At 44.4% G+C, this 26,621-nt stretch overlaps 1 protein-coding gene across 1 annotated transcript in view; it reads right to left on the bottom strand.

The window, feature by feature from the left end:
• GAP43 (growth associated protein 43) overlaps positions 1–26,621 on the bottom strand; it is a 59,830-nt gene that overhangs the window by 13,159 nt on the left and 20,050 nt on the right. Inside the window, exon 2 of the mRNA XM_071760021.1 lies at positions 10,382–11,015. Within this exon, the coding sequence (XP_071616122.1) occupies positions 10,382–11,015 (634 nt within the window). The remainder of the gene's footprint in view (positions 1–10,381; positions 11,016–26,621) is intronic.

Genomic DNA, 26,621 nt, shown 5'->3' with positions numbered 1-26,621 from the left:
TGGAATGGAGGAGAACAAATTCCACATCCTGGCTCCAGCAAATAATAAATAATTTATGCAAAGTGGAGCAGCTCCAGCAGGAGGGATCAGGGGAACCTTCATCCAGCAGCCCAATGGCTTGCTTGCAAAGCTCTCTGGATTTCAGCTGCCTAGGATGGGGCATGAGCACATCCTGTCTTCTCCCCCATTCAGAGAGGACCTTACCCTCATGTCCTAGCTACTCTAAAAGCAGACAAAGTCTTTTCTTAGTATTTAAATCTACAAATCTCCATAATTCCTGGTACTGGTAAATTATGTTTAGCTTTGACAAATTAAAGGGCTCTTTAATAAAATAAAAAAAGAGTTTAATAGACAAACTCCAGCCCAGAAGGACTCAGAAGCCCTGCATGGAAGTAGTTTGAACTGCAACTAGACTTGACTCCTCTGCTTCATAGAGACAGATGTGTATGTGTTTTGCTAGAAACAATGAGAATTAGTTGCATGCTACAACAGTTAGGAAGGGCTGGACTTTTCTCCTTGCTCCCTGGTGGAAAAATCAGTGACTCCATTCATCTTTATCACAGACATTTGGCTTCAGCCATGAGGAAGTTTTCTAGCTGGGGGCACAAAGAACCATTTTCTTTCTCATTTTGTGTCTCTTTATTGAGTGCAGTGAACAGTGCTGGCTTCATATCTCTTGAGACTGAAGTCTGTTGCTCATCCAGAGAAGTGGAGCTGCTCAACAGCAGTGCTGTGCATTTCTTCCCCATGCCTTCCTGCTGGGCCTCAGGTGTGTATGGGCTGTCTTGTGTCACATTCAAGAGGTTCAGTTCAGTCCCTGCACCTGGCAACTTGTTTAGTCACACGGATAAGTCTCCCAGTGGAGGCTTGGCAGCAGTGCTAGGAAAGGTGTGTGCAAAGAGTACTTTCATCCCCTAAATCCAGCTTAAAGGCGTGTGCCAAAACTCTTCATGCTGCTGAAGGATCTCTCAAACACCCACCAATTCCACTGACTTGCAAACCTGCATCACCTGCATCACCCTGTGGTGAGACAGGGTGCAGGACTGAGCAGGTGTAGTGCAGGGTTATGGTATCTAGGTGACAGTCATGCCTGCACGCTGGCAATAAAGGCAGCACTGCCTTTTGCTGTGCTTTCACCACCTGGATCCCTGGTGTACTGGCTGTAAAATGGACTGTGAATGCAAAGAACCAGAGGGAAGTGCTGCTTATATAAACCGTAGCAGCCCTTCTGAAGATAACCTCAGAGCAGCCCTCTGATCAAACCTTTTGCAGGTGGAGATTTCCAACCCTTCTGACTGTAAAAGAAAGTGAAAGGCCAGCATTGCAATATTGCACTGAGTCTTTCCCAGAGGAAGACACATGCTGACTATTTGTGAGCAGAGCTAAGATTACGATGACAGACTCCTTCAGCTCACACATCTTTTTGAAGTGCAGTAGGGCAGCCTCTGGCCCAAGGTTTGCTCTCCTGTGGTAGACCTTTTGCCTGAGCACTGATGAGTCAAGATTACTCGGAATTGCTTACAACACTGATGCTGAAATCACAGGTGAAATTATAGCCTTACATAAGTTAGTAAGGGTTAGATTTCAGCCCTGCAGCTGCAGCTATAGATGGAGAGTGTTGCCCCCAAATAGGCAGTAAAAGATGGGAGGAAGGAGGGAGGATAAAGGGGAGCTTGAAAGAGAAATTTGGGGAGGGGTAACAAAGGGTGTCTAAGATGCAGTATGTACTCTTTCATTTACAAGCCCACAACAAGTGAGGGGATGGATCACCTGAAAACTAGGCAGTTATGGACTTATTGCACACAAACTTGCATTCATACCTCCCTCCTAAAGGCTTGTGTCATTTCCAAATCAATGGGTTCCTAAAACCTTTCAGAACAGCAAAGGAGGTTTTAGAAGTACTTTCCATCATTTACTTTACTCCACCTTCCATCTCTTCAAACGGTTATCTAGTAAGATCTTTGAAATATTTTTCACAACTGCCAGGATGGTTCTGCCAAAGTCAGATGCACTGGGGAATGCTTCTGCAGACTGGTCACAGCTCTTGTTCCTGCCCTCCCATCCCCTTCCCTGTACATGCAATGCACTGTCAGCTATGGTTCTGCAGCACTGCACCACCTTAGCATTGGGGTTTGGATGCTCTTCCAAATGTCAGACAGATTTTCTTCTTCATTAAGCTCTGTAGGTTACAGGTAATGTCCGGTTATCATTACTCCCATTCCCAATTACTGTGTTTTTCTAAAGGAAGATGAAGAGTTTGAATAATGCCTCCCACCTCCTGCTTTCTTTCATAATGAAAAGAAGACTCATGTGCTATTGCCCATAAGGTACAGCTGGAAAGTGTGTGGTCCTTTCAACACTGGATAATTGGGACCTTATGACCTTCAGCTGACTTATTTACATGAAGCCTTGCGTCTCAATTTTGCTGTCATTAGGAGATGGGCATTTTCCTTTATCTGGGACCTGTCCAGGCTTTCATAGTTCTTTTCCTGACTGCTCCGCAGCCCTGCAGAGGGCTGTCCAAGATGAGCTCCTGGCTGCCAGGACCTCATCTGAGATTTTCAGATCTCCTTCAGTGTCCCAGGCTGAGAGTGATCCCATACTTCTTCACAATAGCAGCACTCTCCATGATACAGTTTCCCCCATACATTATCATTAAATGTCTCCTCTATTTTCTGCCTGAAAGGCATTCAGCACCAACAGAGAGGAAAGCTGGGGAATGAGGAAGTCCTCCTTTAAGCCAAGCTTGCAGCATGAATGTAGTCTTGAGAAATATGTTGTGGCTAGAGACCTGCTCAAATTGATCTTGCATAAATTGGTCTTTCACAGGTCTGAAGGTTCAGAACTGGAGGTGGAATCTATTCCACAGAGTGGCTTGACTTGTTAGCCCCCTGTCACTGCCTATATTTCCTTTGGTTCTCTTGGCTGCTGCCCAACCTCACAGACTATCACATGGCTGAATAAAGTACTTGTGCAGTGCCTTTACAAAGAGCAGAGCTACAAAGCCCACAACAGACCTGGATGTCACTGCTGTCATCAATGCTCACTGGGTAGCTGTCTTCAAAAAGCAAAGGTGTTGGTGTGCATAAGGACTGGGATGTGGAGAAAAGCAGAAGAAATATTACCTTTCTGGAAATACATGTACATGAGTAAAGCCTTTTCTAGACTAATGGGCATAGTGTTTGTCACTTCATCTGATAAAGGACAGTTGCAGATTTAAAAGGAGTGCAGAGAAAAGCAACGAAGATGCTAAAAGACATGGGGATCATTTCACATAAAAAGTGATCTAAGGCATCATTTGCATGTTCTTCAGGAAAGAGATGGACAGCAAGAGCTATGGCACTATGCCCTCTGTGCATATGTGCATACTTATATGATGCTACAGACAGTAATCAATGGTATAAAGTAGGGCTGTCAGAAGCGTTTGCTCTTTCTGTGACGTAACACAAGTACAGAAAGATATTTAAGGAAATGATGGCTCACCCATTTCTGAACTTTCCAGCCATGGTACAGTTAGTTGGAGAAGGGGAAACTGTTGACACTTAGTCAAGCAGATACTATGCATTTTTATACATGCCATATAAAACTACAGTTAGAATTAGTATCAATAAAGATAATACAACATGCTTTAACTGTGATGTTAAACTAAATCCTAAGCAGCAGAGGACAAGGATTAGTCCTACTAGTAGAGAGGCAGTTTTCCTCAAATCTTCCCATAGCTGTATTCAGTGCTAGCCTCTGCAAAAAGTACAACAAATGGATCTTAGGTGTGATATAGCTTGGCAATCTCTATGTTTCTCTACCAGTTATTTGCATAGACCCTTAAGAGTACAACATCACCTTGCCAGAGTCCATGAAGTTGCCACAGCAATTGGAAGTGAGCACTGCACTGCCACTGATAATCCAGTATTCATGCACCTATTATACAGCTTCAAGAAATGTTTAAATTATCTGATTATGCTGACCTGTTGAACTTTCCCAATCCTTTTCCTCTTCACATAGCGGTCAAGTGTACCACCGAGTCAGTACTGCTACCCTTAAAGTACTGCTCCTTGGAGCTGTAAATCTCAGCTGATATTCTGCAAGCTTATATCCATCTGAAAAGTTCAGCCTACTTGATCCAAGTGTAAAGAGATGAGACTGGTGGTGGTGCAGAGCACTGCCCACAGCTACAGCAAACAGCTGACACTTAAATTGGATTGTACATCTGTACTCTCTCCACTGGTCTGCTACATGAGCCCTTCTCAGCAGAAAATTTGATTATCATTTACAGCACAAAGCCTTCCTCCCACGTGGGGATTTCAGAGCATTTTCTGAAGATGTAGTATGTAGTTGTAGTGGACCACTGTGGAAAACACTATAATGAGGAGACAGTGATTTTGAGCAAAATCTAGGTTGTAGAGACATGTGCATTAGCATGAGCTACCACTACACAATTATACCTATATGCCCTTTAATAACATCATGTAGTGATAGGAAAAAATTAGGAAGACATTTTTCACTATGAGGGTGATGAAACACTGGCACACGTTGCCCAGGGAAGCAGTGGCTGCCCCTTCCCTGGAAGTGGTCAATTCCAAGCTGGATGGGGCTTCAGGTAACCAGTGGGAGGTATCCCGGCTCATTCAAGAGGTTTAGAACTAGATGATCTTTAAGGTCCTTTCCAACCCAAACCATTCTGTGATTCTATGGTTCTATGATTCTATGAGCATATACTGGGACAGCAGAGTGCACTGCCTTAAACAATACCACCTGCAAGTACTGCTTGTAGGAGCTCCTTCCTATGGAGATGTGTGAGAGCATAACACCTTCAGCAGACCTTGATGTACCATCTGGCAAGTTCACTGCTTTACAGGTTCAAGACAAATAGCTTTGTTCAGTTGGAAGAATACTATAAAGATATGAAGAAGAGTGAGGTTGGCCAACATCCTTATGAACAGGAACTCTGTGCAGCATATCATGTCCATGAGGAGAGGGTTGGCTGATACTGAAACAGCTGTGTTTCCCAACATCAGAAGGGATAAAGGATTACTATCACCTTTTCTATAACTTCCATTCTTCATAAAATAAACCAATTAACCAGCTGAGTGTCCATGCATTACTTACAGGAGTCTCAAAAGAACTTATACGTCCATGTTGCAGAAAGTGGTTAACCTGCTCTCCTCAAGAGGCCTTTTCCAGAGTCAGCACACACTTTGCCATAGGTAAATATGCCTAGTGACACCTAAGATTTCATTAAAAGAGGTCAGATACTGCTTCACCACTAGCCTACCAGCACAGTTCCCTATACAGAGGAGGATGTATCTCATTAGAAAATAGCATAACTGAAGCACACATGGGACCAGACACAGTATTTCACTGCAACAGAGAAGGAAATCCACCTGTAGCAGGTAGTGTGTAGGTTTCCTGTCCTCTGGAAAATTGTGACATCCCACTTTCCTCACCCTGCCCCTCACATGGCTATTTGCACCAATACAAAGCAGGTAGTGAAATACCTGTGCAGTCCTTATACCCATGTAGACACAATGCAAAGATTAAAAATTTCAGTACAACTGAGAACTAGGCACATACTTTCACACCTTCCAGCATGTTGCAGGTAACCTAGATTGCATCTCTATTCTGATTTTTTTGCTGGAGTAGTTCAACAGACAAGAAAATGCTGGCACACTTATATTTACTCCCTCTGGGGCAGTCGTGGCAAGACTAGTGTACTTGCATCTCTTTCCTCTACTACCAGGTGTAGCAGCAGAGATAAGCTTCCACGAAACAAGAACAGCAGTGAGGGTGTTCTGCCTCATGCCAGCTACCCATGAGCCAAGACTAAAATTCCTCACACAGGTTGTGCCTTTACTTGGTACATGGCAACAGACTGTCTCTCTTTCCAAATCTTTATATAGCCAGTGATCCCTAGGTGCAGAAAGTAGTGTACTGCCAGTACACTGATTGAACTGAAAACAAAAAACTGATTCAACCTGAAACCATAAAAAAGGATCCATTGGGACTTGCTCCCTCTGAGGAGGTAAAGAGAAGATGGTGCCTTCCAGTGCTCCTTGCTTGCCAGATACAGGTCCCTGGGGGAACTGCTGAGCTGCTAACATGTAATGCAATTGTCAACTGCATGATTTTTCATTTCAGCTGTGAAGTTGCTCCACTGTAAAGCTATTTCATCAAACAGGAGAAAGCATTCTTCATTTGTCAGCAAAAGAAGATCCATTTGTTTCCTTAGGCACAATTTAGTCTTTCATATTTTTGGGTTCTGTTGTATTCTTACCTGACAACCTGAGACTTCTTTTGATGTGATAGAAAAATCTGGAGGTTTCTTCCCCAAAATCTGGGAAAGTACAAAGAGAATCTAACACTGTGTGACATTCACCTCCTCTCCTTCCCATAAGGCACAGAGTAGCCCATCTTCTTCTATAGTCTGCCATGCTAGATGTTGATCTCACTTGAAATCTGTGCTAATGTAGACTCTTTCCAATAACTTTGATGAACACTCTCCAGATTTAAGCCAATGCAACTTAGACTAGAATAAGTCTCACTCCCTCATTCAGATGTAATGTATAAATTCCCTCCTACCACTTTTGAATTTTGTTCTGTTGAGCAGGTTGGCATCATCTAAAGGAGCCTTTCTGAGCATAAGAACAACACCAAAGAGGCAGAAGTTGGATCGTTAACAAGAAAGCCTATAAACATGAGTTTTGGCAAGGATGCTCAGATAAGGGAGTACCTTCTTAGCGTGCAAGTCACCTACCAAAAGACATGAAGAAAATGAAAAGGTTTTCCTTCTCTACCACTGAACAAAGCCCGCTGACTCATTTAATGCCTTAGCCAGGTCGGAATCCATCTACTTTTTCCATCTGCTTTTTCCATCTACTTTTTCATACAATGAGGATTGCTTAGAAACTGCCCTGCTGTACAACTGGGAATACCTGGGGTTCCAGATCAACTAATACTGGATACAGCACGGTTGTTTCAAGCCATTTCCTAAGCCATTACCAACAGATAGGTAGAGTATGTGGAACTAAGGAACAAGGAGAGCTGAGGACTGTCAGGGAATCAGCAACTGGTATGAAGAATCACTTGACCTCTCCTCCACTCCAGAAACATTAAATATTAGGCATTAAAAATAATGCACTTCTCTTTATCTGGTTAGTTATTCCTGTCCTCTCTTCCTATCTTTTTTGTCCTGCCCTTAGATGAAGGCAAAAGTCTCTTCTGGATATAAATAAAATGCCCTTGCTTTTTGCTTGTGTTTGCACCAAGGGATATATTGACAGATAATACAACACAGCCATTGTAGTAAAATTCAAGGCAGATGAACATCGCTGCACAAAAGCAGAATGGTCAGCATGCCTCATGGTAGTAGCAGCCAAGCATGCCATGGCAACCAGCCAACCAATGACACTGGCTAGGAGCCAATTTGATTTATTTTTGGCAGCCTGACACTGCATAGTACTGTGCCAGTCTTCGATCACAGAAATGATAAGATGACCTCTGAAAGCCAAGAGGGTGACTTCTGGGAAAAGGGGACTGATGAAGCTGAAAGAGGATCTGTCCCCAGACTGGAGGAGGACTGGAGTGGCAGATGTTAGGTAGCTCTCCCTCCCATTTGTGAATGACCATCACAGCCATGCCATCAACCACCAGTGCTGGGCTTGCCTGGGGAATGACTGGGAGAAAGATGGAGACATGGTAGATGTCAAAAAAAAATGTCTAAAAAAAGTCCATGGAAAGGGTAAGTACCATGAGAGAGGAATTTAGAGAGTTGAGAGGGAATAACAGGATGGAGCCAGGAAAAAGAATACGTGGGGTTTCCCTCAGGAAATATTTGCTGTCTGTGGGAACTTCTATGTGATTATGCTCTTTTGTGGCATATTTTTCAGGAGAAATCAGCTTACTACTATTGACACTGTGCTATAGAGTATATTGCAGAACACAACCCAGCATCCTCAGAGAGATGGACAAGAAGGCCTATATAATCTTTTTGGCATTTCTTTCTTAGATGGCTCTGGGGGCACTTACCCAGCTGTTCAGGTTTGTGACAGGAAGGCTGATATCAGACTGGAATAGGAATTTAGGGAAAAAATCTATATTCATTAACATTTTAAAGAGACTAGCAGTTTGGCTGCAGCCACACACTTTCCATGTTTGCTTTCTGCAAACATTGGTAAGCTTGAGTATTACAGCATGCATACTGAATAAGTATAAATAGATGCACATACTGGTCTTAAACACTCAACTGCTGGAAATGAATTTTTAAATATAAATTTGATTGTAGATTTTCCAACTTACTCTGCTGGCTAGATATTTGCATAAGTAACAGTATCATGTGCAGATGCATAATTAATCATGCATTGAAATGGCCACTTCAAATGATGTGGCCATGAATGGTTAGCCACTTCAAAAGATGTTAAAGCCAACAAGAGCATAGGGAAGATATCTGCAAATAATTTCTAATACTGCATAAAAACAAACCATTATTTGATGACTGGTAACTCAAAACAGGTGAAATTAAGCAAAGTAAATAGCCTGCTACTACAGATTTCCTACCTCTATCCATTAAAGCAGACTAATTTGAATAAGTAGAGAATGTTAATTCAAAGCCAAATCACTGTTTTTGCCAGTGATGTTTATACCTTTGCCCAAGCATGAAAAACAAGTACAGCATACAACATACCAAATTAGATTACATAGATCACATGACATTTATTTTGCCACTAAAGTTATTACACAAAGTAAGAAGAGCTAGAAATCTGAATAACAAAAAGTCCACATGGGCCATGCAATTTCAAGGCTTACCTCTAGAAATGTTTTAAATGACAGGGGGTAAAACCAGCAACCCTTTGTTCCTGTGTACATTGAGATTAGACTCACACTCCAGAAGGCTGATCTCCTTGCCCATACCTTAATCATAATTATTCTGCATAAACTCCTTTTCCAGTACTTATCTGTCCTCTTGCATATCTGTTCTTTTCTATCTGATCACTATCTTGAGCAGGATCAAAGTTGCCTGAAGCTATGAATCTAGGAAGTCTAAATTGAGAGTGGGAATTGCAATTGTGGAAGAGAAGTAGTGGACCAAATGAAATGAGGAGAAACATCAGTAGGTGTAAGCCTGGATGCTGAGGCTCTGTCACATTTACCTCGGGCTGTTCATGACTATCAAGGTGATACACCATGGTTGTGCCCCAACAAACTGATGAATGCTGAAAGCTCTGAACAGCCGAATGTCTCATGAATGTGGAGGGCAGCTGTGCTTGGCACTGCCTCTTGAGTTTCATGTCATGCCTACCTCTGATCTTACCTCTTTTTGTTTTGTTTTGTTTTGTTTATGTTCTCTTTCTGAAGGAAGGTAAAGAACAAGAGCAAACGTATCCTCAGGTCTTTGATGCATTTTCTGCCCAGCTCGGTACCATAAGCCAAAACCAGATCTTCTTTGTGGTTTACAAACACTACGCTTCTGTCAAAAAAATGCTCACTTTTACCTCTTAAAACTTTTCACCTCTTCACAGGGGAACTAGTTAGGCAGAGCTGCACTCAGTCAAGACCAAAGAATTGAAAGCATCTCCTAGAGTGACTGTTTGCATTCATCCCTCTCTTCTGTCCTCACTCACTGAGCTGTCGGGGCCTCCAATCTTCTCTTTCCCTACCTGATACTCTTACCACACAGCTGTGACCTAGCTGAAATGTTTAAAAGCTTCATGCAGATATGGCTGTCTTGGGCTACTCCAAGTACAGAGACTAGAAGTATTGCTGTGGATGAAACTATAAGCCATGCTGGTAACAAGATATTCCTGACTAGGATGTGGTTGCACCAGATCTCGTTCATTCGCAAGTAGATGGAAAAAAGACCCTGTTAGCTCCTTCTTGACCCTCCCACCAGCAAGGCTAAACAGCCTCCTGCAGTATGAGAGTGGTTTTGTCTTGTGAGACTTTCAGGTCAAGTTGGCAGTCTCTAGTGAGCTGGTATCAGCTTGGGCTGTTTTGTTGCCCCAGTGGAGCTGCCTGTTCTAGTGTAACAGGCAAGGTTCATCTCCCTCTTTAGCATCTACAGAGCTTGGGGAGATCTCCCAGGTGCCTCCAAATTCCCAGCTGGATGACACTCCATCATGATAAGAAGGGCAGGATGGCACCTCCACCTAGAGGAAAAGGAGCCTTGAGAAAAGGTGCAGTATTTCCAAAAGCTGATGGGAAGCACGGAAGAGGGTATTAAGCAAAAACATGCAACTCCCCCCACCCCTAAAGCCCAGCAGGGGAGTTCCCTTGTTAACCCCCAGCCTAACCCCCACACCAGCTCTTGCTGGACAACCTCAGGTGTGCATCTCCAACAGGAGGTATCCATTTCTGGAGAGGCCCATTCCCTAGGAAGGCATTCACTCACCTGTCTTCTCTTCGGTTTGGCTGCTCTCCACTGTCTCCATTTGGGGTTGCGCTGTTGCCTTGGCAGTAGCATCCTCTGCGGCAGGGGTGGCGGTGGCAGTGGTGTCAGCAGCAGGCACATCGGCTTGTTTAGGCTCCTCTTTGTCTTGGGCTTCATCAGCCTTCAAGGATGGCGAGTTATCAGCGGAAGCTTTAGTGGCACTTTCCGTTTCGGCGGGAGCGGCAGCAGCGGGCTTCTCCTCCGAGGAGGAGGAGGCAGCAGGAGTGGCAGCCTGTGGGGCTGGCTTCTCTGAGCTCGTCTCGGCGCCTCCGTCCCCTTTTTTCTCCTCGGCTGGTGCGCTGCTGCCTTTGCTGCCCTCCTCCAGCTGGGCGCTGTCAGCAGCGGCCGCTTCTGTGGCAGCGGGAGCCTCGCTCTCTTTGTTCTCGGCTGCTCCGCCGGCGGGGCCTTCCTCCTTCTTGTCGCTGGCATCGGCCTCGGATGCCGGGGCATCTCCCTTCTTCTCCCCCTTGAGCTTTTTCCTTGTTATGTGTCCGCGGAAGCTGGCCTGGATTTTGGTGGCTGCCTTATGAGCTTTATCTTCTGGTTTGATGCCATCTTGCTCGATCTTTTGGTCTCCGTCCTCATTTTTTTCAACCTTTGGAGAACAAGGGAGGAGGGCAGAGGAGGAAACAGGGAGAAAAGTTAAGATTTCTCCAGATGCAGCCCAGGCTCTGGCTTCATTGGGAAAGTCCTACCTTTCCCTCTTGCCTACCAGTGACAATTTTCAAATCAGCCTTTGTATTTGGTGTGGGCTTGAAGCCAGGTGGCTCTAATTTCATCCTAGGGCTGGACATACACAGGGGATTTTTAAAAGGAATTTAAAGCACCTCATCATCTCTGTCAGCAATACTGAAAGCACCTTGCACCAGCTGGGTTGTCTCTATTCCCATGATTTATTTTCACATCCGTTTTGAAATATCCTTTTTTTTTTTTTTTTCCCCTACTAATTTTCAAAACATTCTTCCCAAAAGCAGAATTTCAGAGTCTTTCCAAATCCACCTTTGCCTTCAAGCCTTTGTTTATTTTTAATGACACCTTGTTTCACAGGTGTGTGATTCCAATGACACCAAGTGTTTGATCCTGTATAGATTTTTGGCTCTGGATTACCAACAGAGAATAGTAGTGCTGCCCACCCCACCACAGCTGCGTGCTGTCAGGCATACACAGATATTCACAGGATGCACTCCTCACAAATGCCTTGCCTGCAAGCACTCCAAACACTTTGCCTCTGCTCCTGACTCATGGTTTCAATGAAGGAATAATAGGCAGATAGATATCAGTCTTAACAATCTCAGCAGATTATTATTATTTCTCTGACTACTGGGGAGAATCCAGGCTCGCAACAAAGAACAGACATTTCCCTTTTTTTTATACTTATGCCGTGAATTACAGTCTTAAATGGGACCAAAATAGAGCCTGTGACTTATGCTGGTCTGCTGCAGACAGATAATGCACTGATTGTAAACCCCCACTGAATTCACAGGACATAGCATGCTTCACCCCAATACTTAGCTGCCCTTGGGCAAGTAACAGCTCAGCTGCATATTGATGATAGGACACTATTCTATTAATATTCCCACTGGGAAGTGTTCAAAAGAGCTTCTCAGAAGCAGGGCCACTGCCTTCTTTGCTGTCTGCACCTGGTTTCGAACACTGGCTCAGGTCACAAAAGTAAATGGGATGGCAGAGAAAACCAGCAAGTTTTTATTCCTGGGTGGGAAGAGGAAAGAAGCTCCTTGGGCCACTGCGACTCAGAGGTGTCATCTGGAGAAGGCCCAGGACCAGAAGAGCAGAGAGAAGGGACAGCCTATAAATACATTTAAGAACAGCAAAGCAGCAGGAGTAAGGAAGAAGACACTGCAGCATGGCACTAGAAATACCATACCTGTGAAGAGGGGGACAGAGGACTGGCCCACTGGCAGCACTCACTGGGAAACAGACTGGAAGTGATCATTTCCACAGTGTGAGACAGGGTCAGGCACACATGTGTGAGCCAAGCTGTACCACTGTACCAAGCACTTGGCCACTGGCATACCAGAGGTGGTACCCACTATCTCCCCCTGGGTCCCCTGGGAGCACTGGTGCACACCTAGGATCATCCCCCAAGTAAACAGGGGTTAACTTGAGCCAAGTATGGTGGCCAAGGAACAAGCAGCTCCAAATTATCAAGGAAAAGAGCAGCTCCACACAGCTGTGCATATGGTGAGGATGGATGGGTCTGTATACAACAGTCTGGGAGTGAGACTGGGCACCAGGGTGCTTACGTAGAGCGTGACTGAAAAAGCCTGTGAATGACTACACAATATATGATATTAATGCACAGATTTCAGTAGAGTTTTCATGCTCCTGACCATGCCCAGGATTGTACCTATCACAGGGCATAGCTGAGCAGTTACATCTACACTTCCCCCAGGGTATTAAGCGAGGTGATATGGAGAGCAGGCTTTCATCTTCGTTCTAGCTTATCAGAGAGCAGGTGATGGTTATGTGCCAAGATGATGCAAGACATTCGCATGCTGTAATAATTTATGCATGTCTTTTGATTGCATAGCTAACTCAACACTGTTCTTCAGCATCTGGCCCATTTCAGCCCAAGGTGAGGGAAACAAATCCGGAGTACTTTTAAATTAACATGTTCATCACCCAGCTGCCTAGGCAAGTTCTGCAGCTCAAAGTAAGTCCTGTGTTGCAGTGGCAACATAAATAATAACTGGACTAGCAAGTATAAGGAGAGCCTGAGTATGCCTGGATTACACTGCAGCCACAGCAATGTGAAGATAAAGCTAGTTACTCCTTTATATCACTTTATAACACTTAGGGGTCCTAACTTTGACTCTGTCCCTAAGGACTATGGCTGATTTCAAAATGCAGCAGGGTCAGGAGACTGGAAAGACAATTTATACACAACCACAAGACCTTAAAGTTCCAGCCATAGGCTTTATTTCACTCTAACATCAGTTGGAGAGAGACACAACCAGTCCAGAAGATTCCTAGAATGCACTGATGATAACTTCCTCCTCCAAGTGACAGAGGAATCAATGAGGAGAGGTGCCGTGCTAGACCTTGTACTCACCAACAGAGAAGGGCTGGTAGGGAATGTTAAGCTCATGGGCAGCCTTGGCTGCAGCAATGATGAAATGGTGGAGTTTAAGATCATGGATCAAAAAAAGGGCACACTCAGCAATCTTGAATCCCTCAACTTCAGAAGAGCCAATTTTGACCTATTCAGGAACCTCCTTGGTAGAGTAGCATGGGACAAGACCCTGGAAGGATTTGGGAGCCCAGGAAAGCTGCTTGACTTTAAGGATCATCTCCTTGGCACTTCATCCCTAAAAAGAATAAACAAGCAACTCCTGGCCAAAATCAAAAACAAAAGGGAAATCCACAAAGGGTGGGAACAAGGGCAAGTAACCTGGGAGGATTACAAGGAAATTATTTGTGAAACCAGAAACCAGGTTAGAAAAGATGAAGCCCTGATGGAGTCAAATTGTGCAGGGACATTAAAGACGACAAAAAAAGGTTTCTGAAGATATAACAGAGAAAAATAAAAATAAGAGAGAATGTGGGGCCCTTACAGAGGGATCCAGGTCATCTGGTTACTGAGGATATAGGGAAGGCTGAAGTATTCAATGGCTTCTTTGCTTCAGACTGGACTGGTAACCACTTGAGCCACATCACCCAAGTCATGGAGGGCAATGGCTGGGTCTGGGAGAGTGAAGAACCACCCAGAGTCAGTGAAGACCAGGTGCAGGAACACCTAGAGAACCTGAAAGTGCACAAGTCCATGGGACCTGATGAGATACATCCATGGGTGCTGAAGGAACTGGCAGCTGAAGTTGCTAGGCCACTAGCCACCATATTTGAGAATAGGGTTGAACAGGGCTGCCTCTCCTTCCACCCTGACAGATAAACTTGCAGAGAGCTGTGACTACCAGACAGCCCTTTGCCTGGCAGGGAATGGGAGAACAATTTTTTCTCCAGGGAGGTCAAACTGAAAACTCTCACCTGCACCTATGGCATTATAGAGCTTTAATTTTCCTTTGCTATTCTAATGCAATCATTGTCCTGCTATCCCAGTTGGGATAACATCAGTATGAGTCCTTGCCATATCACCAAGTTTGCAATCACAAGATGTATTTCCAACAGGATGCACTCAGCATAATTTCAGATATGAAAGAAACATAAAGCTGGGGCAGAGGTGGAGTTTCAAGTCATGGATGAAAAAAAAAGTACTAATAGTTTGTCTGTGCCAACTGTGGCCCTCAGGAACACCATTTCTATTCAGTCCCTACCCACTGAATCATCCCAGGCATTTGAAATGTCTTATTTTCAGGCTTGCATCTACTTCTGGGGTAGGACATGGCATCCCTATATTATGTGTGTCATGTTGTATAACAACATGGGTTGGGTGAGAACCAGATTGTTCAGAGGGAAACTTCGCTAACACAGAAAAAGACAAGGGGTCTTTATCTGTGGATTGCTCACACAGCAGATAAACCTTAATTAAGGAAGCTGATCAAAAATAACCTGTATACAATGAAGCTCCTGGAAAGCAATTTATCTTTCTTGGAAAGCTAAAGAGTGAGTCAGCCCTGCCAGGATGTATTCATGAGCATCTCAGTGGAAAACAAGAAATCTGCCTTATTTATCTGCCATGTGTTTATGACATCTTGGTTGTAGTATTGTGGTTGGAATAATATGACTATTATTACTAATGTTTGTACAGAATCTAGAGCTTTCAGCCAGGAATCAGGTCTGGTAAGGACAGGTTTCATACGTTAGTATTCCATCACCCCCACCCCCTTCGTTTACACATTTATGTGTAAAGTAAACTCATACTAGGACTTAATATTGACATAATCTTGATATCTCAAGTGTGCATGCAATGTGTTGTCATTTTACACAGCCTCTGTTTCATTTAGTGTGAAACAAATGTTAGATCTTTCAATGACAGGACTTGAAATTACTGAGATTTGTGAATACATAACTATATGGATGTATATAAGGACATGTATAGTCCATTTTTTTATTGAGACCACCCCCACATATCCACCAAAGGCAGCATGCAAACCTTTGCCTTTATGAAACACACTGATAAGCTTTTCTGTCTCTGCACAGTCTACAACATCTTTCCAATCCTAGAGGGGTGATCCTGTCACCATCTCCATCTGCTTGTCTGCCACACCTCCAGGTTTCTAGGACATCCCTTCCCAGGCAGACTGTTCCTGTAAGTAAAACCTTCTTAGCTGTCACATAGATGAGAGAGTATGAGATAAGATGCTAATGTTTAAGATACAGCTGGAGCAGAGGTTAGTCTGTAGGTACCAGGAATCTGGAAACTGCATAGAGTCATGATTCCAGAAGATTTCTAATCGCTGGTCACCCTTCCACCTTCCACCTCCACAGCTTACAGAGGGGTCAAAATCAAGCAAAGAATGAAGAGTGTGCTACTGTGACCTCCTGACCCTTCTAAATATTCCACAGGCTGATACATAAGGAGAGAAAAAATTGAGAAGCTAGATGTTTTCCAGATAGTCCATGCTTTTGAAGCCACAGAGTGAGGCTAACAGCAAGAAAGGAGGGGACTGACTGCTTTGGTCCTTGCTTGCTGTTTGTCCACTTGTCTCTTGTGGTGTGTCTGGCCTTGGAAAAAGAATTACATAGTTTTGCATTTTGGATGCTGGGATGGAGAGATCAAGAAAGAATTTACTGCACCACTGAAAGACCTTTCAATACTACATGGTGTCCTATGTCCCTCTCCATAGGTCTCCTTTTCCTGATGTATCTCTGCCCTCCAACATACAGAATGTGGCAGCCTCTCCTTAATGTTCATCCTAGGATCAGGCTTCTATACACTCAGCCATCACCCTGGTATCCCACCCCTTTCTGTCCTTAGATGGGAGCTCCTCTTTAACACCAAATCCCAGAGCCCTTCGGTTCACACTGCCACCTCCTGGTATTGTGAAACCCTTGAGTAATGAGTTCAGATTTAGGACTTACAAAGTTTTCACCAGAAAAGAGATCAATACTGTCCAGAATCTGGACATAAATAGGACCAGTGACAGTTACCAATAACTTGCTTTACAACCCCAAGGAAATATGATACCCAGTTATTAATGAAAAAACCCAACCTGTGGAAAGATACAGGGACCTCAAGTCATTCCTTTTTCATGACACTTGCACCAACATATATGAATAAAACTTTCCTTCAGTTAGCTAAATGAAGTACTGCTGTAACAAGTAATCATCTGGGGTACTTTTGAGGTTAAGCTGGGTCTCAGCCCATGCCCTAGTCTTGACTAGAGCACAATGTATGTTCCTACTCAAAATCACATGGGCCCAGACTCACACAGACATTTAGGCACCTGACTCCCATTCATTTCACAGGATTGAGTCACCTCAGTGCTTTTGTGGATCTGACAAATCATGACCTGATTTGTCTCAGAGATGGCATTGAAAGAGCAGAATGCATTAGGAAAAAAAAAAAAAAAAAGACCAGCTGTCTCCCCAGAAGGAGTGAAACATGGACACATGAGAGAGAGAAAAGGCTTTCACGGCTTGAGAAGTGAGGAAGCAATTTAGCACAGGGAACAGCTTTTTTTAACCCAGTTAAATGGTGTGAAGACACCTGGCTAGAGGATGACACTTCTCAATACAACCTGTCTGCAAGGTGAGGAAACAAACAGAGTTCCTTTTTTTCCCAAGATGACTATGGTGATGGTGGGTAAAACACCCTTGAGAGAAAAAAGGTTAATTCATCTCTCTGAAGGCTTATGCAGTATGGTTCCCCAGAGTGTAACTAGCAGGATTTCAGCTCTCCAGTTTCAAATCCTCTAACAATGGATTTTCCATTCTTTCCTCTATAAGATCCTCTCACACGCAGGAAATTTTCCCGCTTTCCTACAGTGCCTGCCAAGGAATAACCTAATGATGGTCAGGCAGATGGATGGATGTTATTCACTTGTGTACAGCGAGTGAAAACAGAAGTAGAAAATAATCTAGAGCTACACCTATTTACATATTTTCAGTGTGCCTTCTCAATAAACCGATTATACTCTCCTCACCTATTTTGTGACTCTCCCTTCTGTTTGTCAGTCTGTTTCTATTAAGTTAGTGGTCAATCATGGTGTCATCTACCACCTTGAAGCTCCTATGGCTTCAGGTGTTATATGGAGAGAGGCACTCAGTACTCTCTATGCTGCTTTTGCTGGCTGGGTTGAAAAAGAAGAGCCTTTACCCTGAAGGTGATGTAAAGTGGCTGATGTCCAGGACTCACACTTTATGGAGGAAAATGTCTTGTGTACGTGAATGAGGAAGAAGGACTTGTCTTGTGTCTGATCTGGGCTCCCTGGAGCACTTTGGTAGTTGTGGGGTACAGGATGCATTCACTCATCTTTCCATTCAAAGCACCCAAAGCCTCAGGGACAGAACTGGGCTGCAGCTTGCCAAGATGGGGCTTTAAACAGGTAGTGTCAAGGGCATGTATATATCCTGGGGTATGGCCTAACTGTGTGAGGGCACTTGAGGGCACATGGTCTGGGTGGGCTGTGCTGAAGGTTGTGGGTGTGTGGCAGAATCAACATCTGTGGTTTTGCTTCATATTGGAACCTGGCACATCCTGAGCTGTCAGTTGTGCCTTAGTCTCCTTTTTGGAGGGAAGTACTCATGTTGCTCCAGAAGGAGGCAGCCAGCAGGGGTTCAGATCAAGGGACCAAAGCCTGGACACGAAGCAGGAAGTTTTCCAATCTGACAGTGTAAATCCACTCCCAAAATAGAGCGTGTTGAAGAAATTCAGCTAAATGAGCGGGTGAGAAATTTCCCTTGACCTATGTTTTCTTTGGAAAAGCCCATTCATAGAATATGATTTCTGTTGCAGATGGGCTTAGACAGAAACACAGGCTTTGATGTCACTGAACTAAAGAGAGATTTTATCCAGGCTCAAACTACGTGGTTTGTGTGGTTCTGTTCAGTAAGTTCTGGCAAGGGTGGTTATTGCTGTGTTAATTATTTTAAAGTAACACCTTCATACTCTGAATCCCATGGTCTGTTGACCATGAGCAGGTAATGGAGTCCTGAATTATTGATATTTCTCCTTCTTAAAATTTTCTCTCTCATTTTGTTTTTTTGGTTTTTTTCTTGCTCCCTTAACTTCGGACTCTGCAAAAATTTTCAGGGTATTCTCCTTAACCTCTGGTGGCTCAGAGTCCCATGAGGACTGGAAACATTTGCCTCTGCCATGGCTGCAGCCAAGGGCCAGAAGATAATTTACAGCTCTGACTTGCTTCCCTGAGACCTGATGGAGTCAGCTGCTGAGCCTCCCCAGAGCCCAGGGTTATCCAAGGCCTCTAGAGCCATTTCCACAAGAAGCAACAGCTTGTGTCCTGCAGCTCCCACCCCATTTCCTCCATGGGAACATGGGGCTGCACTCAGATCTGGTGATGGGCAGTATCCCTTTCTGCTTGATGGGTAGATACAGCTCAGGACTGTATCTATTCTAGTAGTACTAGTAGTATTTTAGTTTATGTCACTGGAAATGAGGGCAGTTACCTTCTGAGAAAGCATTTACATGTTTGTTAAACAAATAAGCAAGTCACAGACTAATTCCTAGTTCCTTGGGAGGCTGACTAGAGGGTGGGCTCTGCTACAGCAGAAGCAAATTCTCCTCCCAGCACTGCCCACCAGGCTTTGGCAGTGCGTGGGTGGGCAGGGAAGAGCAGACAGAGGGCTGAAACTCAGCCTGGGTAGAAGGGGAACTACGAGGAGCTGGTCAGGTAAGGCAGAAGGCTAGGGAAGGGACAAGACAGAGATCAGAGCAGAGAAGGAAAGGAATGACAGAAAAGGAGAGAGAAGAACTAAGGAACCAAACGGAAAGGAGAAAAGGAACAGGGGAGAGAGATAAAACCTGTCCAGAGCCAAGGCACTGAAAAGAATAGAGGCAAATAAATAAGAGGAATGAGAAAAAATATGTGATACTAAGAAAGAGAGAGTGCAAGAGAGAGAAAAATCACTGATCTGCATCTGAAGGACATGACAGAAGGAAATACCAAGAAAAAACAGGCAGCTAAATAGCCACACAGGGCCTCCTGAAGCAGATCTGCATGACTGACTGTGCCACAGATGAAAAAGGTGTTGGCAGTGTTCTCTCTGGCCCATGCACAACTCTGGCTGTCATTTCCATAAGCACTGGGCTAGCAGTGATCTCATGGTCCATGTGTCAACCTCTCAACAGTGCCCTGGTGGGAAGCTGATCTTGTCAGTAAGCAGAATGATTTGGATGTGGGTGAGTTAACGTGTGACAGCTTTTCTGCTTCCCTGTTCCTTCTCCATTCTGAATAGAGAAAGAGGTAAGTTAGATGAAGCAGCTTCCTCAAGGCTGCAGGGAGATACAGAAGAGAAAATCCAGGTGGGGAATGAAGTATGATCAGTCCTTTGCTAGCATCTCTGTGTCACTCTACTTGTAAAATGTAAACAAGGCAATGCTTATTGTGCCCTTGAAGCCTGAACTTTGGCTGTGGTGCTGCTAAGGAGGCAAAGTGCTCTCATGAACATCCTATTCAATTATAACAGACCATCCCATCATCCATGCTCATGTCAACTACAGCTTCAATGAGGAAAATGCATTGGCTATGCACGAGCCTCCCCTCTTGTCTTCCCACACTGCTCTGCAGTGGACTTCTGCTCCACAGAGCATCTGGACAGAGTGTTTCTACAGGCCTTTCACAGCATCACAGAATCTCAGGGGTAGGAAGATCATCAAGTCCAACCCCCCCTGCCAGAGCAGAACCAAAACTAGGGCAGGTCACTCAGAAATGCATCCAGATGGGTCTTGAAAGTCCTCAGGGAAGGAGACTCCACAACCTCTCTTGAGAGCCTGTACCAGGGCTCTACAACCCTTACAGTAAAGAAATTCTTCCTCATGTTGAGGTGGAACTTCCTGTGTTCTATTTTGGACCCATTGCCCCTCGTCCTATCACAGGGCACAAGTGAGAAGAGATTGTCCCTTCCTTCTTGACACTCAGCCCTCATATGTTTATACAGATTAAGTGGATCCCCTCTCAGTCTTCTCTCCAGATTAAAAAGCCCCAGGTCTCTCAGCCTTTCCTCGTAAGGCAGGTGTTCCAGTCCCTTATCATCCTCATAGCCCTCTGTATTCTCTCAAGTAAATCCCTGTCCCTCTTGAACTGGGGAGCCCAGAACTGGATGCAATACTCCAGGTGAGGTCTCACCAGGGCAGAGTAGGGGGGGAGGAGAACCTCCCTTGGTCTACTGGACACCCTCTTCTTAATGCACCCCAGGATACCATTTGTCTTCTTGGCCACAAGGGCACATTGCTATTCCATGCTGTCCCATGGATAAATTGTTGTCCAGCAGGACTCCAAGGTCCTTCTCCATGGGGCTGCTCTCTAGCAGATCACCTCTTCACCTGTACTGGTGCATTTTTCTACTCCTTCCCAGGTGCAGAACTCTGCACTTGTTCTGGTTGAACCTCATTAGGTTCTTCTTGGCCCAGCTCTCAAGCCTGTCCAAAACTTGCTGAGTGGTTGCACAGCCTTCAGGTGAATCAGCCAGTTCTCTCCATTTTGTATCATCAGCAAACCTGATGAGCAGACACTCTGTCCCATCATCAAGGTCACTGATAAAGATGTTGAACAGGACCAGCTTCAGCACTGATCCCTGGGGCACTCCACTAGTCACAGGTCTCCAGCTGCACCATTGATCACCACTCTCTGGGCTCTACTGTTTAGCCAGCTCTTAATCCATCTCAGTGTCCATTCTTCTATGTTGTGAGAGACTGTGACAAAAGGTCAAGGTCCATCCACTGCTCTCCCTGCATCTACCCATTCAGTCACAACATCACAGAAGGCTATCAGATTAGTCAAGCATGATTTCCCCTTGGTAAATCCTGCTGACTGCTCCTGATAACCTTTTTCTCTTCCATATGCTCAGAGATGACCTCTAACGATGGGCCACTCCATCATTTTTCCAGGGATAGAAGTGGGGCTGACTGGTCTATAATTGCCTGGATCTTCCTTCTTACCATTTTTTGAAGACTGGAGTGACATTGGCTTCCCTCCAGTCCTCAGGCACCTCTCCTGTTTGCCATGATCTCTTGAAAATGATGAAGGGTGCTAAGGCAATAACATCAGCCAGCTCTCTCAACACTCTTGGGTGCATCCCATTGGGCCCCGTGGACTTGTGTAAATTCAATTTGCAAAACTGGTCTCTAACCTAGTCTTCATTGACCAGTGGTGAATCTTCCCTCCTCCAGGCTTTCTCTCTTATACCCAGGGTCTGGAGTTCACAAAGGCTGGTCTTAGGAGTAAAGATTGAAGCAAAGAAGGCATTCAGTAACTCTGCCTTCTCTGCATCCTCTGTTATCAGGGCTCCTGCCTCATTCAGCAGTGGGCCCACATTTTCCCTGTTCTTTCTTCTACTAATGATATATTTGAACAAGTTCTTCTTGTTTCCTTTTACTTCCTATGCCAGTTTTAGTTCTAAGAGGGCTTTGGCCTTTCTTGTTACCTTCCTACATACGCTAACAATGTCCCTATAGTTCTCCCAAGTGACAAGTCCCTTCTTCCCTGAGCTGTAAATTTTTTTCTTCCCTGAAACTTTCTTCAGAAGCTCCTTGCTGATCCATACAGGTCTCTTACCACCTCTACCCAGTTTTTTAATCAGAGGAAGGGACCTATCTTGGGCTTGAAGGAAGTGGTATTTAAAAACTGACCAACTTGCTTGGGCTCGCTTTCCTTCCACAGTCTTAGCCCACGGGATTCCTGCAAGTAGATCTTTAACAAGTACAAAATTAGCCCCATGGAAGTCCATGATTGTAATCCTACTTATTGCCCTTCTTCTTTCTTGTAAAATACTCAATTCCACCATGTCATGATCACTGTCACCAAGGCTATTTCCAACCTTAATGTCCCCAACAGACCTTATTTATTTATTCATACAAGGTCATCACCCACACTTTTTATACCAAGCACCTGCACAAAGAATAAAAGGTCTGTCTCCTCCTGAACTGCAGCTAATGCTGGGGTTAAGCCCTGTAGCTGCTACCTGTGCCCACAGCCACATGCATCAGTTGAGCTTTCAGAGGAGAGAGGTCTGTATCCCATCTGAAATGGCAGGGTGACATGAAGAAGCTAGCTGCCAGGAATCTTGATCAGAATCTGGCAAGGACAGTGAAGTCAGTACTGCCTTTCTTACTGTTCACTATCTTCCTGGTCAGGCCTTTGCTTTTTTTTATTAAGATACTGAAAAAGGAGCCTAACTTACAGCACCACCTTTACCCAACTGCTTCCCCATTCCCCAAGGAGCAGAGTACAATCTTTCAAATCTCCAGAGCTACTCCCAGTCAAACCCAAGTAACCAGTGTTCTAGGTCTATGTAATTTGATAAACTAACTTTCAAACAGCTCCATCTAGAACATCCTCATAGCCTCTCCAGCTCTTGTTCCAGACACACTAATCTCACTGCAGAGCTGAACCAGGACCTTGTATCCCCAAGGAGTAGGAATCCATAGCAAAGGCTTCTATGCATTGACATAGACTCCATCCCCTCACTTTGCCAGCTGGCTTTTTCTCAGATTCTGGTTTGGAGGGGTTCAGTGGGTCTCAGTGGCATGGCCTCTCCTTACCAGCCCATCCTGGCTCTGCTTCTTCCTCTGTGGGATTGCCTAACCCCTTTAATTCCAGCCTCAGTTCCACTGGGAATGGTTGTGAGCCTTGCTGATGCTGCTGACTGCTGGCTCTCATCTTCACAGAAGCCAAATTTATTGATTTATGTTGTGGATCTTCATGCACAGCTGGGCTTGACTGACCTAGACACTGACTTTGTACATCCCCAGGTACTTTTTTCTCTAGCTTGCCCTGACCACTCTCTCCACCCGCTTCAACCTCAGTGGTACTGTTGGTGCTGATGTTTGCTTCACAAATAGTCTGCAAGGTGGATGACAGGTCTCTCATGTCAGCCTGTGTTGTGACTCACCATAAGCAATAGGTAAGACGTAGGCTTCTCTTACAGATCTGAATTCTTCACAGCAACAGCATGTCTTGGGTGCCAGAGACATTATAGAAAACCTCCTGTGAGTACATTCTTGATCTACATTTTTTTCTCATTCCTTTTATGTGTTTAAAGTAAAAAGAGAGAGAGAAGGTGAGATCCTGTATCTCTTGCCCCCCTTACTCACTTATTTAAGGTGAGAACAGGAAGAGTTAAACCTACTCTTAAGATATCAAATATAGGAGACAGGTCACTAGTCCCACTATGAAATCTTAGATACTGCTGATTTCCAGCAAAGTGCAAGAAGACCTATAGTATCTCTTTCTATTCTTCCTAGCCCAAAGTTTGTAGAGCTTACTAACAAACAGTTGTACCAGGATCTTGCTGGAAGTTCAATGCCAAATGCAATGATGGATGGTGAATGTGGCACGTAATTTCATTGAGTTTAATGGCATTTTCCCAAAGGAGAATTTTTACAAGACTGTATTCTGTTGCTCCAAAACTACTTGTGAGAGGAGACATTGTTATATTCCACAAGGACTCTGAACTCAACAGAATTAGTATTTGCAGTGTTGCAAGCCTCTCAAATGCACGGTATTGAAGCAAAATAAAGCATTGTGCAACATTTAAGCTGTGCTCTTATCTACTCCATCCTGTCAGTGCAGGATGAGAACACCCTTGAAAAAAGGCATAAGTGTCTGTTGGAACCTGAAAAAGTATCCAGAGGGGAGCTCTATGGAATAACTTCTTTCACCCATGAACTTGGACTTGACTGCCTGAGACTATGCCCAGTTTGTGTAACCTCAGTGCATTCCAAGGTCTGTAAAGCTGATGAATCGGGCCTGTGATTGCAGCTATCACTCCTGACTGGCCCAGAGCTGAAGGCATAACGTTGTGCCATACCCCTCTCCCATCCTTCAGGTAGGGTTGTCACCAGAGCACAGACATGGCTTTGATTAGAAAGATCCTTCAGGGCCACGGGCTGCTAGCTGAACATGAGACTCAGCTGCCTCAGGGTTTAATCACTTATTCTAGAGACTGGCACTGAGCTATGGGAAATGCACATGTGGCTTCAAGCCATTTTGTTTCCTACTTTGCTCCTCTACTCTATACAGCCCTATTGAAAAGGGAGGAGGGGGGAAGCAAGCCTGCAGTGCATGCTGCTATAGAGTCTTTGTGGACACTGTTAAGTTAATGCTATAAAGACCTCCAGCCAACAGGAACATGTTGAATAGATGTGCTAGGGAAAAAAGACACAAGTGTCTGAATTCCCCAGTTATAAGGGCCAGTATATCACAGCCACATTTAAGTAGTCAGCCAAAGCTTCGCTTAAGCTTCCTGCCTTAGGAGAGCTGTTCTTTCTTTCAAAACTCTTCTTTTTTTTTTTCTTTTTTTTTTTCCACTCCTTGGGCTTCCCATCTTTAAGTTGTTATTTAAAAAGGGTTTCAATAAGCTTTGAACATCTTGGTCTTAAAGTCTTCTGGCTTTGTTCCATTCTTCAGTCAGGAAGCATAGCAGTAGCCTCAAAGCACATTGTAATGTCTTTTCTCCAGGCACACAGTTTAGACCACTGTGTATCCCATTGCTCTGTAGCACAACCATACTGCATACCCAGGCACTCCTTGGAGCCTTCCCAGTGGAGGGCTTTAATCAGCAGTCCCCCTGGAAGTCAAGGGAAAACAGACCTGTGGTGAGGACAAGGGAATGGCTGGGTAGGCAAGGTGCACAAGATCCCTTCCACTTCTTTCTGCTCTGCTGAAAATGTGATATGGAAAGAGCATTTTTATCCTGAGAAGGACTTCGAAGTTTCTGGAATAAGAACCTTCTTCCCTCAGGATCCCCATGCAAAGCCAGACAGAAAGCACTGGGAAGTATGCACAGATGATCTAACACCAGAAAATATTCTGTGCTTCTTCATTCTGTTAATAAGGGTTTGCTCATATTGCACAACTTTGTCACACACTGAAAAGCAAATAACTAGAAATCTCCAGGGTCCTCTAAGTCTTCCCATGCACTGCAGTAAGGCTGATTTTCTTCATCTTTAACTCACCCTGCAAGAGCAGTGTTTTTCACCTGCCTCTGGACATTTTCCCCAGAGACGATTCTTTGAGTTTCTCTGGCAGTTTATTCCTTTGGTTAACTACAGAGGTCATCCCAGAGTTTTGGCCAGCCTGTGCATCTTGTCTATGTAGAGAACAGCTTGTTTCTGCTCTCTTACAAACACCCCTTAACGTATCAATAGCTCTTACCTATCACACCACACTTCTTTGCCAGATCATTGTTCCTAGCTCACTTAAGCCCTAGTCAGAGATCTTACTTGGGTTACTGAATTCACACTTTTTCTACTGAGAAATGACTAACATGTCTCTCCAGCTTAAATGAATAATGAAACACTAAACTCACAAAAATAATAATTAGCAATATAGCTAAAAATAAAGCAGTGTGTGGATCAGACTCCCAAAGGCAGTAGGAGAAGCTGCAGCCATGAACATAGATGGTGCTGAAAATAGCTAGACACTTAGGAGGAAAAAAAAAAAGAAAAAGAAAAAGAAAAACAAAGCTTAGGGGAACTTATGAATTTATGAATGGTCAAGTGTCCTATAGATAAATAACAATACACACAGATTGTTGAACACAGTCTATGACTGCTCCATTTCCTGACAGCATACCCCAAATGCAATTCATCATATTTAGGTGTTTTCAGTGATGTCAAGAAATTGAATAGTTGGATATCTTGAGTTAGTGCAGTGGTAATTTGGAAGCGAGGTGGCTCCTTTGAGAAGTTGCTGGAAGCTGCCCAGGTTCCACTCCTGGCCCCACCTGGGCCCAAGGCAGAGCAGATATGGGAAGCTGGATGTGCCTCTGCAAGCAACATATTCAAGAAAAGGAAAAAGAAATTGCAGACATATTTAAAAAAGGACATGAAGCACAGAGTAGAGGATGAAGTGTGAGAGCAATGCCAGAGAAAAGACACCCAGGTCAGTGAAGAAGGAGGGGGAAAGGTGCCCAAGCAGAGATTTCCCCACAGCCTGTGGTGAGATGGCAGCTGTGCCCCTGCAGCCCATGGAGGAGTGTGGTGGAACAGTCCCTGAAGGATCATGGTGGGATAAATGTGGATTTGTAGCCCCTGAAGTGTCACAGGAGAGCAGACATGTAGGAACAGCCTGTGCAGGATCATGGAGAGGGGCAGATGTGA

Source organism: Heliangelus exortis, chromosome 1 (genome assembly GCF_036169615.1).
Source record: "Heliangelus exortis chromosome 1, bHelExo1.hap1, whole genome shotgun sequence".
Taxonomy (NCBI): domain Eukaryota; kingdom Metazoa; phylum Chordata; class Aves; order Apodiformes; family Trochilidae; genus Heliangelus; species Heliangelus exortis.
This window is presented reverse-complemented; position numbering and strand designations above follow the sequence as displayed.